Source organism: Acanthisitta chloris, unplaced genomic scaffold (genome assembly GCF_000695815.1).
Source record: "Acanthisitta chloris isolate BGI_N310 unplaced genomic scaffold, ASM69581v1 scaffold34383, whole genome shotgun sequence".
Classification (NCBI taxonomy): domain Eukaryota; kingdom Metazoa; phylum Chordata; class Aves; order Passeriformes; family Acanthisittidae; genus Acanthisitta; species Acanthisitta chloris.
The window spans coordinates 6628-21968 of record NW_008666001.1 but is presented as its reverse complement, the minus strand read 5'-3'; the positions used below and the strand labels follow the sequence as shown (position 1 = coordinate 21968).

General features: G+C 43.4%; 2 protein-coding genes across 2 annotated transcripts in view; one reads left to right on the top strand and one right to left on the bottom strand.

Moving 5' to 3' along the window:
• Positions 1 to 333: 333 nt before the first annotated feature.
• On the top strand, positions 334 to 6159 carry C1R (complement component 1, r subcomponent; the record flags this gene model as incomplete). Its single annotated transcript, XM_009071949.1, has 10 exons — positions 334 to 562; positions 791 to 983; positions 1167 to 1310; positions 1457 to 1653; positions 2133 to 2280; positions 2365 to 2486; positions 3071 to 3149; positions 3529 to 3669; positions 5061 to 5135; positions 5357 to 6159. Coding segments are annotated over 10 exons (2131 nt in total), but the record flags the coding sequence as incomplete, so codon positions are not given.
• A 2922-nt stretch (positions 6160 to 9081) lies between these two features.
• C1S (complement component 1, s subcomponent) overlaps positions 9082 to 15341 on the bottom strand; it is a 7365-nt gene continuing 1105 nt past the window's right edge. The window contains exons 2-10 of the mRNA XM_009071948.1: positions 15031 to 15208; positions 14642 to 14767; positions 13855 to 14054; positions 13482 to 13635; positions 13133 to 13248; positions 12824 to 12902; positions 12438 to 12575; positions 11862 to 11936; positions 9082 to 9875 (exon numbers count right to left, since the gene is read on the bottom strand). Of these exons, the coding sequence (XP_009070196.1) occupies positions 9082 to 9875; positions 11862 to 11936; positions 12438 to 12575; positions 12824 to 12902; positions 13133 to 13248; positions 13482 to 13635; positions 13855 to 14054; positions 14642 to 14767; positions 15031 to 15208 (1860 nt within the window). The remainder of the gene's footprint in view (positions 9876 to 11861; positions 11937 to 12437; positions 12576 to 12823; positions 12903 to 13132; positions 13249 to 13481; positions 13636 to 13854; positions 14055 to 14641; positions 14768 to 15030; positions 15209 to 15341) is intronic.

Here is a 15341-nt window from a genome sequence, read left to right as displayed (position 1 = left end):
ACCAAGCTTCTCCTGGTTCTATGAGACTCAGCCCCATGACTTCTGGGAAGTGCAGACCTTGCTCAGGGAAGTCATTCATGCTCACTCACACTGCTTCCTGGGTTGATCGATTTCTCCAGCTGGGTCACAATGCCTTGCTGGAACCTGTGTAGTGCTGGTGTCTTCATTTCTGCTCTTCTTGTTCCTGAGTCATCTAAGCCAGGAGTCAGCCCTGCTACTAGGCCTCCTGTGTTTGGATTCCATTAGACAGTGCACAAGTCATTTGTGAAGTCTACCCTGATTTTGAATGACCTAATTTTGTGAAACGTCATTGTTTATTTGTCATGTTCACAGGCATGTTTATTGTATCCCATGGGCCTTGCTGGTTTTTGGAGTGATCAGTTCCAGTCCAGTCCCAGGAAAGTTTTTTGGGGAGATCAGGTCCCCTGGCTATCCCAAGCCATATCCCAACAATAACATCAGCACCTGGGATATCTGGGTCCCAAAAGGCTATGTGGTGAAGCTGACCTTCAAATACTTTGACCTGGAGCCATCTAAATCCTGCTTCTATGATTATGTTAAGGTATGTGCATAGATACCTGGGCCAAGGGATGGCTGGAGATGGGAGTCTAGTGGCCACCACATGCAATGGCTCTTCATTCGCCAGGTCCCCTCTGATACTTCCCACAAGGGAAAGGGAAGTATTAAAGATAGAAATGGGTGGAGCAGCTACTGGCAACTAATGGCTGGGGAATATTCATGCATGGTGCAGACTCAAGAGGCTACACCAATTTCCCCTTAACCTTGGCAGATCAAAGCAGACAAGAAGGACTTGGGCCGATACTGTGGTCAGCTTGAGTCAACCACAGGCAATCACCCAGGAAGAAAGGAGTTTGTATCTAAGGGGAACAGGATGAACGTGGAGTTTCACTCTGATTTCTCCAATGAAGACAATGGCACAGTGATTCCCTACAGGGGCTTCCTAGCATATTACAAAGCTGTGGGTGAGTAGGAAATACCCTCAGCATGCAGAAAGAAAAGCCTGTGTGTCTCCAACCAATATTCCTCCTTGCCAGGCAAATAAAGAGAGGCTTTAAGCAAGGATACAGATCTCTAAGTACTTTCAGTGTGGAGCAGTGAGGCTTAACACATTCCTCCCCTTGTCCCTTCATCTCCTATGTCTCCAGATGTGGATGAATGTGACCATAACAATGCTGTTGATGAAGATGAAAGGCTTCAGTGCCAGCACTTCTGTCACAACTATGTGGGTGGCTACTTCTGTTCTTGCCGTACTGGCTACCAGCTTCAGAGTGACCATCGCTCCTGCAAAGGTAAATAGAAATATGAAAGATCAGAGGGTTCTAGGGAAGGAGCCCATCAGCCAGGAAGGGTGGGAGAAGTGACTTAGGGAGCAGATGGCAGGGCTGCAGAATACACTGCCTCATAATGTGACTTCTACTTTCTTCCTCTTCACCAGTGGAATGCAGCAGTGAGTTGTTCACAGAGACATCTGGGTACGTGAGCAGCCCTGAGTACCCCCAGCCCTATCCAGAAGACCTCCGGTGTAACTACAGCATCCGTCTGCAAAAGGGCCTGTCTATTACCCTCAAGTTCTTGGAACCCTTTGAGATTGATGAACACCAGCAAGTCCACTGTCCTTATGACCAGCTCAAGGTACTAGAGATTAACAAACTCTATTTTCAACCCTGATGCCAGACCTGGGCAGGAATTGTGGGGACACTACTTTTCAGATGAGAAATGGGGGATCAGTACAAGGAGAATGCTCCAGCACGAAGGACTGAGCCCTTGTCCCTCCCTCAGTGCATATACTTACCACTGTCCTGAGGTCAGAGGCCATGGGTCACAAGGCCCATGTGAGTGGAGAAAAAAACAAAACCCTGTCCTTCTTCCAGTTTAATCTCCTTTTGATTTAATCTCAGTAATTGAAGGGGTTGATAGCTCTGATTCCCAAAAGGGGAAAGTCAGTCTGTTGTTCTGATCTGTCATTGCAGACATCAGCAAAGAGGGGTCAGCCAGCCAGCCCTAGTCACTGTCACAGGCACTCTGGTAAACTTGGTCTGGATTGAAATAGGGATACCAGGGCAGACAGACATGTCTGTTTCTGTCCCTGTGATACATGTTTTCCTCATCAGATCCAAACAAAAGGGAGAGAGATTGGTGAATTCTGTGGCAAGGAATCACCTGGCAGCATTGAAACCAACAGCAATGAGGTGGATATACTCTTCCTCACCGATGAGTCAGGGTTCAGCCGTGGCTGGAAGATCCACTACACTTCAGAGAGTAAGAGATTTTCTCCCCAGAGGCTACTACAGCCTATTGACATCATTTGTTAATCCCAGCTTAATCTGTCCCACTCTCTAACAGAAATACGGTGCCCACAGCCTGTCCCACAGGATGAGTTTACCATCATCAGAGACCCACGGCCTCTGTATCAATTTCAGGACTATATTATTGTCACCTGCAAGACTGGGTACAACCTGATGGAGGTGAGATCTCTTCTGCATTCCCTTCAGCCATAGTCTGGCTTCAGTTTGTGTAAGTCTTTCACCTTTCAGTAAAACTTTTTTTGGAGATTTCACTCATGGCAACTTCTTGCAATTCTGTTTATTCCTTGCTTCTATCAGCTTTCTTCCAGTGGTTTCTCCTTTCCTAGCTCTCTTCCTTACACAGTTACTGTTTCATGGAGCCCTGGTAGAAGATGAGAGACAAAGATCCCAAGAAACACTGGTAAACAAGAATACCTCTGGAAGGATAAGAAATCAGACTTGAAGCAGAAGATGTTACCTGCCTCCCTTGCCATCCTATTGCCAGGACTGGGCCGCACCCCAGACTTGTCACGTTTTTATGACTTCTGGCTGCTGGTATCTTGGCCTGCTATGAAGAATGCATAGTCTGTGGCAAACACAGGACAGAGGGAAGGCAGCAAAGGGGAAAGACAGCAACTGGATCAGGCTGCAGAGGGGCAAATGTTGGGCAGAAGTGAAAAGATGGACAGACAGAATAATATTTAATGTGGGGTAGGGAATGAAAGGCTCTGTACAACCAACAGATGTTTTTCTCTCTCATGTAGGGGAACCAAAAGCTGCTGTCCTTCACGGCTGTCTGCCAGGCTGATGGGACATGGCATCAATCCATGCCCCGCTGTGAAAGTGAGTGATGTGAGAACGGGGATTATGTCCCCTGTGGCTTTCCCCCTTCAGGAACATGGGGAGTTCAGACTCTATGACTCAATTTGTCTATGCCGCAGACTCATGGATGTGCTGGCTGGAAGGACCTGTGAGGACCACCATTGACTTATATTTTTCTGCTTGCAAAGACTGAAATATTTTCCTCCCTTACAAAAACATGTAAAATATCACTCAAAATTTGCTATAAGAAAAGATCCCAGTCTGGGTTTCATTTTGGAACAACCTCTCTCTGCTCCCTGTGCTAACTGGTCCTTCACATCACAGCCACAGCACAAGTTGAGCCTATACCCACAGGCAGTAAGACTGTCTTTGATTCAACTTTTTTTTTCCTTTGTTGTAGTTGTGAACTGTGGCAGCCCTACAAACCTGACCAATGGGGCATTCAGCTATGTTAATCAACCTGCAAACAATGAGTACCAGTCAGAGATCTCATACCGATGCAATGAGCCATATTATCACATCGTCACTGGCACAGGCGGTGGTGAGTACTAATCCCACACAGACATTGAATCCTGGGCGTGAAAAGCCCTCTCAGGTTTCCAGTTAGAATTGTCTCTTCTCCCCAGATTTAGGGCTCTTGTTTGCCTCCAGTCTTTCCTTGACTCTGCAGCATATCTCCTGAGGCTTTTGTCTCAGCCTATTCCCACCCTGTTTTATTCCCAATCACATCCCTCCTCTGTGCTCTGCTTAACTTTTGCAGTGGGTCTTATTCTCTCACCTGTAGTCATGATTCATTTTTCTCTAGTGGATTTCATTCTTTCCCTGGAATTTGTGGCATGGTGTCTGAGAATCACCAAGACCCAAAAAGTTCATTACATCAGTCCAAGTTGCTAGAGGTGCAAACAAAAAAAATCACACTACTCCAGTGTAACACTCTTTGGAACATTGTTCAACTGCAGAGATATCTATGAGCTAAATGACAAACTTAGAGAAAAATATATTTTAATGCAGCAGGTCAGAAAAACTAAGTCATTGTTCAAAACCATTTACATGCTGCCTTTTTGCACCTGACTAATCTTGTGTCTGAGTTTAACTCCTTCCTATAGAGTCAGAGCTCAGTCTCATCAGAAAAAAATCACAATCAAGTAAATATCAGCACCAGCTAAATTGTGATGGGGAATCATCACGATTTAGTCAATTTTGAAAGAGAACAGCACTTTCTTGGAAGCATTTACTTCAGTGTTAAGACAAATTGTATAAAGATTATTTTTAGTCACCAGCACAAACTTTCTAAGAAAAGCAAGAGTGTTGGAGGTAGTGGAGTTTGTGTTGAGAGGTGACACATGAGTTTAGTTGACCTGTAATATAGGCTCAGAAATAGGTACTGAGCATGTACAGTACCTGACTCATCTTGTTCCTGTTTCTGGAACAAACCACCATGTCCTACTCTCTGTGAACTATGGAGACCAGAAACTTGAATCTGAAATCCATGTTTTTAATTATTCTCTCCCTTCTTTGGGCTAAAAATGGTCAAACGGAGCTCTGTACATAAATGGACTGAGTGAAGTTAAGACTGTTATGTTATGTTAAGACTTCACTCAGATAGCCCTTCAGGCTTTTCTTCTCCAGAAACAGTGCCTGAGCTGTATTGGTTCCCTGGAACTCAGGTGCTTCAAGATGTACAGATGGAGACTTTCCAGACTATAACACAGGCAGCTTTTCCTGGGAAGGGTGTTTTGGGATGGAAGGTCCAAGTGCAGCATGTGGGACAACTTGAACAAAGGAAACTCTTGAAAATATTCTATTCTATTCTATTCTATTCTATTCTATTCTATTCTATTCTATTCTATTCTATTCTATTCTATTCTATTCTATTCTATTCTATTCTATTCTATTCTAATGGGTCTCATTCCCTTCCCTCTCATCCTACAGACAGATTCACCTGCTCTCCTGAGGGAACCTGGCTGGATCGAGATGGCCAAGCAAGGATTCCTGCCTGCTTGCCAGGTCAGTAAAAACTCTGACTTTTAACCAGTCATGCTTACAGTCGGTACAAAGCTGGGACAATATACAGGGAGGGGAGCGTGGATAATAGTATCAGTGAGGGAGGACAGGGAAGTCTATCCAGGAAGCCGAAATAAGGTGAAATGAAACAGTGATGGTGTAGAAAAGAGAGAGACAAGCCAGCACATCAGAGGGTGTCATGCTCTCCTCATATTTCTCCACAGTGTGCGGAAAGCCTGTCAATCCCATTATTGGAATCCAGCGGATCTTGGGCGGTACATTAGCAAGGAGAGGCAATTTCCCTTGGCAGGCTCTGACTGACATCCGTGGACGAGGGGGTGGTGCACTCCTGGGCGATCGCTGGATCCTGACTGCTGCCCACACCATCTTCCCCAAAGGGGCAGGAGGGAACAGTGTAGTCCTGGACCAGCTTGCGGAGGAGGCTAACATTTTCCTCGGCCACACCAATGTAGAAGAGCTCCACAAGATGGGTAACCACCCTGTACGTAGGATCTTTATCCATCCAGATTACAACCCTGAAGATGAGCACAACTTCGACGGGGACATAGCCCTGCTGGAGCTGAAACAACCAGTAACCCTGGGCCCTACACTACTGCCCATCTGTCTCCCAGATACTACCAACACCACATTCTATATGGATGGGCATGTAGGCTATGTGAGCGGCTTTGGTGTGGAGAAAAACTTCATCTCAAATGATTTGAAGTACGTGAGCCTACCAGCGATTGCTCAAGAGAAGTGTCAGAGCTGGCTAGACAGTAAGAGGGGAGATATCCCTATGGTCTTCACTGAGAACATGTTCTGTGCTGGCTTCCTCACAGTCAAAAAGGATACCTGTCAGGGGGACAGTGGGAGCATCTTCACAGTGTTAGACAAGGCAAGTGGTCGTTGGGTGGCTACCGGTATAGTTTCTTGGGGTATCGGCTGTGCTGAAGGTTATGGCTTCTACACCAAGATCCTCAGCTATTTGGACTGGATCAAAGGAATAGTAAAGGAGGATATGCTCTAGATGTTGCTATCCTACTAGCTGAAGAATCACTGGTAGGATATAAATTTCCATATAGAGAAAATCATACCTAAAGATTTTGATGATGTCCCAGAGGCTTTTCAAACATGCAGAGCATGTAATCTTCATGTGCACTTCTGAAAGCCACCATACTGTTTGATGAGTTCTTGGTGGTACCATCAAGACTTACCAAAGATGCTGTACCACTGTCAGCTTGTGGAACACCTTTGTGGATGTCCTAGTTCTTCCAAATGGTATTACTGGATGAAGCCATAATAATATCAGGAAATCTCATTACATCAAATGTGTTATTTTTAAAAATGATTATGATATTATGAGACTAATGCAGTCAACTTTTGTACTCTATTTTGTGGAAAGGTTGTAAGGCAGAAGACTTTCTTAAGGATGTGGTGGTTTATGCTGAGTACAGTGTGCATATGCCCATTGGCATCAGTGAGATTCTATGAATATTAAAATAATTCCTGGAGAAACCAGGTGTGTTATGTTTTTCTGTCTTTGTTTTTAATAACAATTTAATATTCCCCACCACTGAAAGCAATTTATGGATTTTATATAGGGATCACTTTACCTACCACTAAAGTGTTTCCAGTTCTCCAGTGGCATGTGGCAGCTGCTCACCTGTCCCAAAACTACCATTAGATTACCCAGTCTGAAACCCCAGGCAGCTTCAAGGGAGGCAAAAATAAATTTTCTGTGTGATGTCACATTCAAAAGACAGGAAGACAACAACCACTCTCAGCAAGATAAAAGAGCCCAGGAACCTTTACTGACCAGAATCTGAAGATAAATTTTTTCATACTGTATGAAATAAAGCTTTGACTGCAGGACAGCAGCTCTAAAATGATGCTGACTCATGGAAAAGGTGACCCCTCTTGTGTTGTGGGTATTCTCTGGAGTTCTCGGTTAGTTTTGCTGCTGCAGAATAACTTACCATTTTCTTATGAGTTACTGAGAGAAATGAAGTCTGCAAGAGCTTGACAGGGGAACACTGTGGGTAAGGTCATAGTTGCTTTTTTGCACTGCCTTCTGTGAGATCCAGCTCCAGATCTCAGGTGTCAGTATCTCTCAGTTGCTTTTGAGATAATATACACTGGGGGGCAATCTGTGAAATTGCAGATGTGATAGAAGTTCATCCATGATCTCCATGGGTCAGAATTCTGTTGATTTTTCCCATTTCTTTGGGCAAGAGACAAGCATGAAAGGCAACAGAGCATGGAAGCACAAGGTACCCAGTTGTACAGGAGCAACAGGTAAACCCTGATTTGGCAGAGGGAAGGGAAAATGAGGCATACACGACTGGGGATATTCCAGATGAAGAACAGGGGTTTTCTGGGATGTTCAGTGAATGCAGGTGACAAGAACAACAAAATCCCCAACTTTTCAGTCCTAAAAAAGAAAAATTACTGAGAAGCCATCTTAAAGAATCTCATGCTTTCCAGGAGACTAGGAAACCTTAGGAAGCTGAGGCATGGACAAGAAGTGATTTGCCAAAAATCTCTATAAGAATCTGTGACCCTCCTAGGAATAGCAATCCCAGCTAAATATGTATTTTTCCTGTCTCCTACTCCAGGATCATTCAGCCACATTTCTGTTTTTCTTCTCTTCTGCTGTCATGAATTGATTTCAACAGTTTGGCTTCCTGTCCTTTTCCAGAAAGGTTGGAGTTAATCAGTGAGCTAGTGACTAATCATGCAAGGCTGCTTGACTGAGTGACTTTGTGTTCATGTCTTACCTTAGTTTGAAGGTCACTTTTTCAGAACTTAAAATGGATTAATTTTCCCCAAACTGCACTTTGTTGAGCTATTTCTACTGCTGAAGTATCCTTCACACAGCGAAGCAGAAACTTACTACTAACCAGGCAAAGAAGTCTGTAAGATTTTCAGTGACTTTTGTTCATGATTACCCCATATGTTTGGGCATGCCTGGATGGTTTATGAAATTTTAATACATACTGTGAAGTTGTAAAATATTGTTACAATGGCACCACTGCATTAATATTGTTTCTTTGCCAGTATATAGTCACTTCTTTGCACAAGAGGAACACAGGCTAAAATTGCAGCCTGGACTAGCTGTCATGGATAGACACTTCCCCAACTCAAGGAAAGGTAGTGTTGTGGAGGAAAAACAAGCTTTATTTCTTATCTAACAAAATAGAGTATGAAAAATCCTGGAGACAGGTAAAATAAAGGATTTTGAAGATGTCTGTTCTGTTCAGCTTGATTCAGAAGTCTGAAGTCCTCGTTGCTGGTAATGGTTGATCAGTGAGATGCAATCATCTCAGAAGAACTTCCTAAAGACTCTTAGGAAGAGAGGTGAGGTACCACAAGTTATAGCTAGACAAAAACTGGCAGTGTAGTGGGTCAGAATATGACTGGACACTTGATTTAGAGTTTTAAGGAGAACTAGGTCTAGACTGAAAAGAATAAAGGCAACACACACACAATAGCACATTGCACAAAAGGCACTTTGAACATTCTTTAATGCCATTAGATATTCTGAACAGTACAGGAAATATATAAATCAGAAATCAGGCTCTGAACCCAGCCTGGGAAGCAAAAATTATTCTCTCTTGTTTTCATTGAAACCTCCCTGTCATGTGTGGCATGGCTAGGTCTTCTCCAAGTGGGAAAAAATGGATAGCAAAAAACATGAGAGGAAGCAGCAGGAGCCTCTTTATTCAGAATAGTGTCTGCCTCTTACACTACTATGAGTTGAAGAAAAAGCATTTCTCTTCCCAGGCATAACAACAGTGGGTGAAACAGATCCATATTCCTGACTCTCCACCCACCACAGACACAATGAGCTATATTGCCTGTTAAATACATAGAGTGAACAGGATCACAACCAGCCCAAACATGTAGCCATCACATTTAGAGAGTGTGACTGTGTTGAAAGGAGAAAGAGCTATTTCTGCCAAGCTTCTGCATCCTCATGCTTGCTCATGGTCTCTCTAATCCAGTCCAAATAACGCACTACCTTGGTGTAAAGACCAAAGGTACCACATTTTGGTCCCCAGGAGACCAGCCCCGCAACATAGTACCGTCTTTCATCAAGAGGATCTTGGATAGCATAGGCTCCACCGCTATCTCCATGACAGCTGTCCTTGCCACCACCAGCACAGATCATATTGTCAGTGAACAGGTAAACAACAGAACCATCAGAGCCCTCTGGTTTCACGGATCGGCACTTTTCCATGTCCATCACGGGAATCTGGGCCTTCACAAGATTCACAGGCAGTTTTCCTCTCTCTCTCTGGCCCCAGCCAGCAATGTAGCCCAAAGTCCCTTCTTGCAGCTCATACTCAGGTGACTTACCAGGAAGACAGAGAGGTGAGATGTTTGGACCCATCTTCAGAGGATCCTTCAGCTTCAGTAGTGCAATATCATTATCAAAATCAGTCCTGGTTTCTATGGGCTCCTCCTTCCAGTCAGGATGGATGAATGCAGCTTCTGGGATCAGCTGTTCAGCATCCCACTCCAGAGATTCTCTACCAACGTTGACTACCCCAGCATACATGGTGGGCTTTTCATATCCCTCCAGCACATGAGCTGCAGTCAATACCCATCTTTCCGAAATGAGTACACCACCTGCTCTTGGGGAACTGAAAAACACCTGCCAGGGGAAGTTGCCCTTTTCTGCAAGGGTACCTCCAAAAATTCTCGCTTTCTCTCGTATAGGATTACTAGGCACCCCACAGACTGGAAAGAAAAGAAAAAAAGAGGAACCAAATGGGAGAATTAGCAGTTACAAATAGGGAATTCTTTGGTACTTCTAGAAAGCCCACAGTCCCCTCCTGCCTGTGTTCTCCAAATAATTTTTGATTCTAATTAACCAGTTTATATTCTATGTCACAGAGTCTGCAACTAGTATTTACAGAGAAAATAAAGAAATTTCTAGAAAAACTACTATCAACACTCAATTTCGACAGAAAATACTCCTTCACAAATTCTTTTTTCTGGAAAGCAGTTGTCACCCCACCAGTGCTGGGTATGTCAAAGCTCACAATTTAATTGCCTTCTAGTTGCCTTTTTAATTTGCTGAATTATGCCCTGTAGGTGAATGGATTGTCTTCAAAAAAATATTTGCTTTTTATCCGCTCTTTAAATTTTATAATTTTTTTTTGTGAAGTCCAGAGAGTCTCAGGTTAAGTGTTCAGGTTTGTCACTGATGTTTTTCCACTTTTCCTATCCATTCTTTTAATGTGTAAAATCTTAAGCAATGGGAGATCTTATCTTATGGGTACAGACATGCACCATGCTCTTTGAGTAAAATGGTCTGCAAGATTTTGCAGAATGTGAGCACTAAGTCCATAAATAAGGCTGGTCATTCTGACATAGCTGAGAAATTGATTTCTTATCATGTTGCCTTGTTTACATTGAAGTCTTACTCATATTGTCAGAGATTATGGAACTGTAGCCAGCAGGTAGCTTCCAATTCGAATGAAGCAGAGTTTGTTAAAGAATTTCACATAGTCATAGGAAGATTTAGGCTGGAAGATACCTCTCAATGTCTCTAGTTCAACCTGTTCCTTCCTAACTGCTCTCCTCCTGTCCTCCTAACTACAAAGCCAAGTTGTTCAGGGGCTTTGACAGGTGACTTCTGATCACCTCCCAGTGTAGTGATTAGCCAGCCTCTCTGGACAACAGTTCCAGTGCTCTGGGGGAATATTTTTCCTTAAATACAACCATAATTTGTTGCAACTTGAGGCTGCCATTGTCGTTTATTGCTATGTCCCACTGAGAAGAGTCTGGCTTCATATTCTTTGTAACCTCCTCTTAAGTAGCAAATTCCCTGAGCTTTATATTACAATTGGCCTTTTACACTGTGCATTTATATAGTTCAAGTCACTGGCAGAGCTGGACTTTAAGAGGGCTGAATCATCTTCAGCTGGATCTTGTACTTTGCCAATGAGGATTTGGGGGTTTGAAGTTATGAAGAGGCATCATGTACAACTAGGCCTAGTCACGCTGCCTCCTCTAAGAGAGTAAACTGAATCATGTGCAGTATACATAGGATTTAAAATTCTATCTATCAGGTGGATGTTAAGACCCAGCCATGACTCTGAGCAGTCAGGAGCAGGAGCACTACCTTTTTCAGTGTCTCCCAAGTACACCAAGAGAGGATGAGAAGGTCCTTGACAGGGATCCTGCTTGAGCTTTCAGACACAGTAACTGTAGCTGAATACTAAGTGACACATTAAACCTTAAGGGTTTAGGCTATGACTTCTAGCCAGAGCAGTGAAAGACCTTTCCCTGTAGTGCTACTGTGTAATTGCTTAGGAGGGACTGAAGACAGAAAGGTCCAGCATAGTTGGACATATTTTTGACCAGTCAGTCTTTCTGCTACCTCCAAAGAAGACAAAGATCTAGAGTACTGAACAACTTGAGAATGTGCACTTTTGAAGGTGGGGAAACTGGTGGAGAAGCACACACTGATGCTTGAAGAGGTCCTGTTATACTAGATGTATTATTATGTTGCACATTTTTGTTTCCGGTTTCTTCCTGCTGTCTCATCTGACCTTTCTTTGGGACCCACAGCTTTCAGAAATACCCTGTCTGATGTGATTCAAACAACCCAGAAAGGATTAACTGTATTTTCAGGCTCAACATTTTAAAACAGAGAGATGAAAGAAGCAGCGGTCTTCATATACCATGTGTACATACACACACAGTTTTTGGTAGTACCTGGGACACATTTTGGTGGCTTTTTTCCCATCTCTTCACTGATCCATTCTCCACTGGCTGAACACTGATACACCGCTTGGAAAACACAAGAAGAAAATAAAGAGTTCCATAAGGATACAATCAAGATGAAGACAGGGTAAGTAGCATTACTGTATATGATGTATTAACCTCCCCATTTCCAAAGCAAGCGTAGCTTGGTAAACATTGCTCTTATTTCCCTACCAGGGTGCTTCTATCCCTTTATTGGAGAGACCTCATCTAACAGGTTTCTTGAGTCCTTTACTTCTCCACCAGAACTCTGTGCTACACGTGACAAAAACCTCCATGGTTCACTCACAAGGCAAATGCAGAGAGGACTTGCTGATGCATTTAAGGTCAACAGTTCAAGTACAGACATTGTTAGAGTGTATTAAACACAGAGGCAACACAAAACTAATGCCTGCAATCCCACACCAATGAGAACTTTTTCCCAGTCTTGACCTGATGGGATATAATCCCAGCCTCGTGATGATGCCAGAACCATTTCTTAGGCCTTCATTCAAAGAAATATGATTGTGTAGTGCAGGCAATTCTTACCATCTCCTTTGTTTTCTAGGGTATAGTAAGGTGCATCACATTGATACCGGACAACAGCTTTGTACAGAGGCTCATGGAGTTCAGAGACATATACAGCTTGGGCATTGCCAACAGGAGTAGGATCACCACAGTTCACAGCTGTAGAGAAAAAACAAAAAAATATAATCAAAGGGGTATCATCACTTCAAAATATGATTATTCTGTATGATGGGGAACCACTCAGCTTCTCTGATTCCTGTACAGTCATGAGCACTGACCTTCTCTGTCCCTTCAACATGCTCACATACCAGCTCTTCAGCATTCTCCTAATCTGGAGATAGAGTGGATCTAGAGCCTAAATGTTCCATTCCAGCCTGCTTCCCACAATACAGAGATGGCTCACTTACGAACACAGCTCAAATGGGAGTTGCTCCATTCACCATTGTCCTGACAGCTGGAGTAAAAAGTCTTGATGCTGTCTCGTTGCTAGGAAAAAACACATGATCCATGTCAGTCACTGGCCATGAAATATATCTGACACATATGCCCTAGTGGAGAGTCCTCAAAATACTACAGTAGCTGGAAGAGGTTTGCACTTAGTCCTGCTGTGCTGAGAACTTTGAGTCCTCAAAGGTACTCGGGACACCTGATGTGAAAAGGCCCAAAGAAGCTGCTGTGTGGGCCAGAGGGGACATATGCTTTTTTATGTAACTTACCCTCACAATTTCATAGCCTTCCATGCAAGTCACCTTCACATTGTCATTTAAGATATACTTGTCCTTCTTTGGGTCAAGAACAGAGTTGGGGATGACACTCGAGGGACAGGTTACAGCTTTGAAGAGATAGGTGGAAATCAGTGATTCACTGGTTCAAAATCTACTCTCCTTCCAACTCCCAACTTCTTTCTCCCCAGTGATTATTTTCCCTAGTAAACAGGCATCCTCTTTTACTTGATACCAGCAGCTGTAAACATCTTAACATGCTGTTGTACTATGAATCTGACCTAGGACAAACCCCCACCCTAACTCAGCAGCAGAGTGAACACTTTCCCAAGTGTTTACTCACGACTCCCATAGTAGCGTATTTTCCAGCCTTTGTGCTGTACTGCATGGTCTGTCTGGAAGATGATGTCAAGAATGTTGTTACTAGTTTCGATTTCAGGAGGACCTGGGAATTTTCTGCCACAATAAGGACCAAAATGCTGTTTTCCAGAGAAAATCTGGGAAAATAAAAAACAAGTAGAAATGAGAAATAGTGAATGTATTCAGAGAGATATTAAAATACATATTCAATATATACATATTCAAATGTATTCCTAAGAACTCCAAAAGGCAACATAGTTGAAAACAAAGTTAAGCATTTAGAGGGTCTTCTGAATATCAGGAGATTGGTGGGAGACCTAGAGCACCTTGACTCCCTCCCTAAGCCGCACACCTACTGTTAAGCTGTCGTGGCAGGTCCCGTTTGAGTCAGCTGGTTCCACATCGAAGTCCTCCTGGTGTATGGTCAGTACCACAAAGTAGCCTGGACTCAGAGCCACTCTGTAGTCACACCGTGAGTTCTCTGGGTACTGGCTGGGATAGTTGGGGCTGGTAATCTGCCCTGATAGCTCAGTGAAGACATTTCCACTGCAGTTCACTAGGATTAAGGAAGAAACACAAGCAGGATTCAGAAAGGAAACAGTCCATGTGAGCAGCCGACAAGCTTTCCCTCTTCCACCACATCTACAGTCTGCCTAGCTACGTGGGATTTCAACTTCTTTTTACTCTCTACCTGTGATTTAAGCTCCCTTTCCTTATGCTTGGGTCCACATATTATACTTCTCTGAATATGTACTATGTGTGATGTTGCAACTTCTTGATTCAAGTCACAGGCCTTTTGGCCATTTTTGTGTGTTCATGAAACTGCCTTGTTTTTCAGAGATTAAAAGATACACAGTACACTAAAAATGGTCTCCATCACAGTCTTTAAAGAATGTCACTTAGTAGTTTCTTAATTCTATTGACATGAATAAGAACAGAAGAATGTTAAAGAGTATATTAACAGAAGTCCCCAAAATGGTCTACTGCAGTTCTGATTTGTACTGGGATGGTTCCCACCTCTACCCTAAAATATACCTGTCTCAACTGGCTGAGAAGGACAATAGCAAAAGTCTTTGAAGTACAATATCTCACTTGGCCTAAATTAACTCTTACTGTAGACCACCGCTCATGTACACCTCTTACCTCCACATGTTTTCTGATCCTCATAGAGGAAATAATCTGGTGGACAGGTACAGAAGTAACCTCCAATATAATTGTTACAGTAATGACTGCAAGGTTCCTCCACAAAATCCATGCACTCATCCAGGTCTGCAAGTGTGAAAAGATGTATCAGACAAAATTAGGAGAGGGCCCTGGGGGCAGGAGAAAGATGAGAAAGTGAAGCAAACACTACTGGACAAGGAAAAGGTATCTCTAAGACAGCATTTATACTGGCCATATTGGAATGCAGTTCTGTCTGTTGGGATCTCTTTTAAATAAGGCATTCTTGTAAGGAAAACCCTTCTGTTAGCTATCCTTCCCCCTCCAGCCTGGACACTACAGACATTCAGGGGCAGCTGTTTTAACCTTACCCACTGCAACATAGTAGGCTGCAAAACCAGTGAAACGTTCCTCATTGGAAAAGTCTGATTGGAAGCTCATATTGACAGTGTTGTAAGGGACACGAAATTCCTCAACAACCAAGGAGCCAGGAGCACGAGGCTTCTTCTTCCCACAAAGCACACCTTCAACATGGCCACCAGACAGAATCTGCAGAAAAATTCAGAGACATCTTACTTCACTACTGGAACATGTGTAATTACCAACACTTGAGCCTTTCCACTCAGCATAGGTGGCTAAGATGCAGATGAATGGAGCCCCTGGAGAACCAGTTTCATGCTAT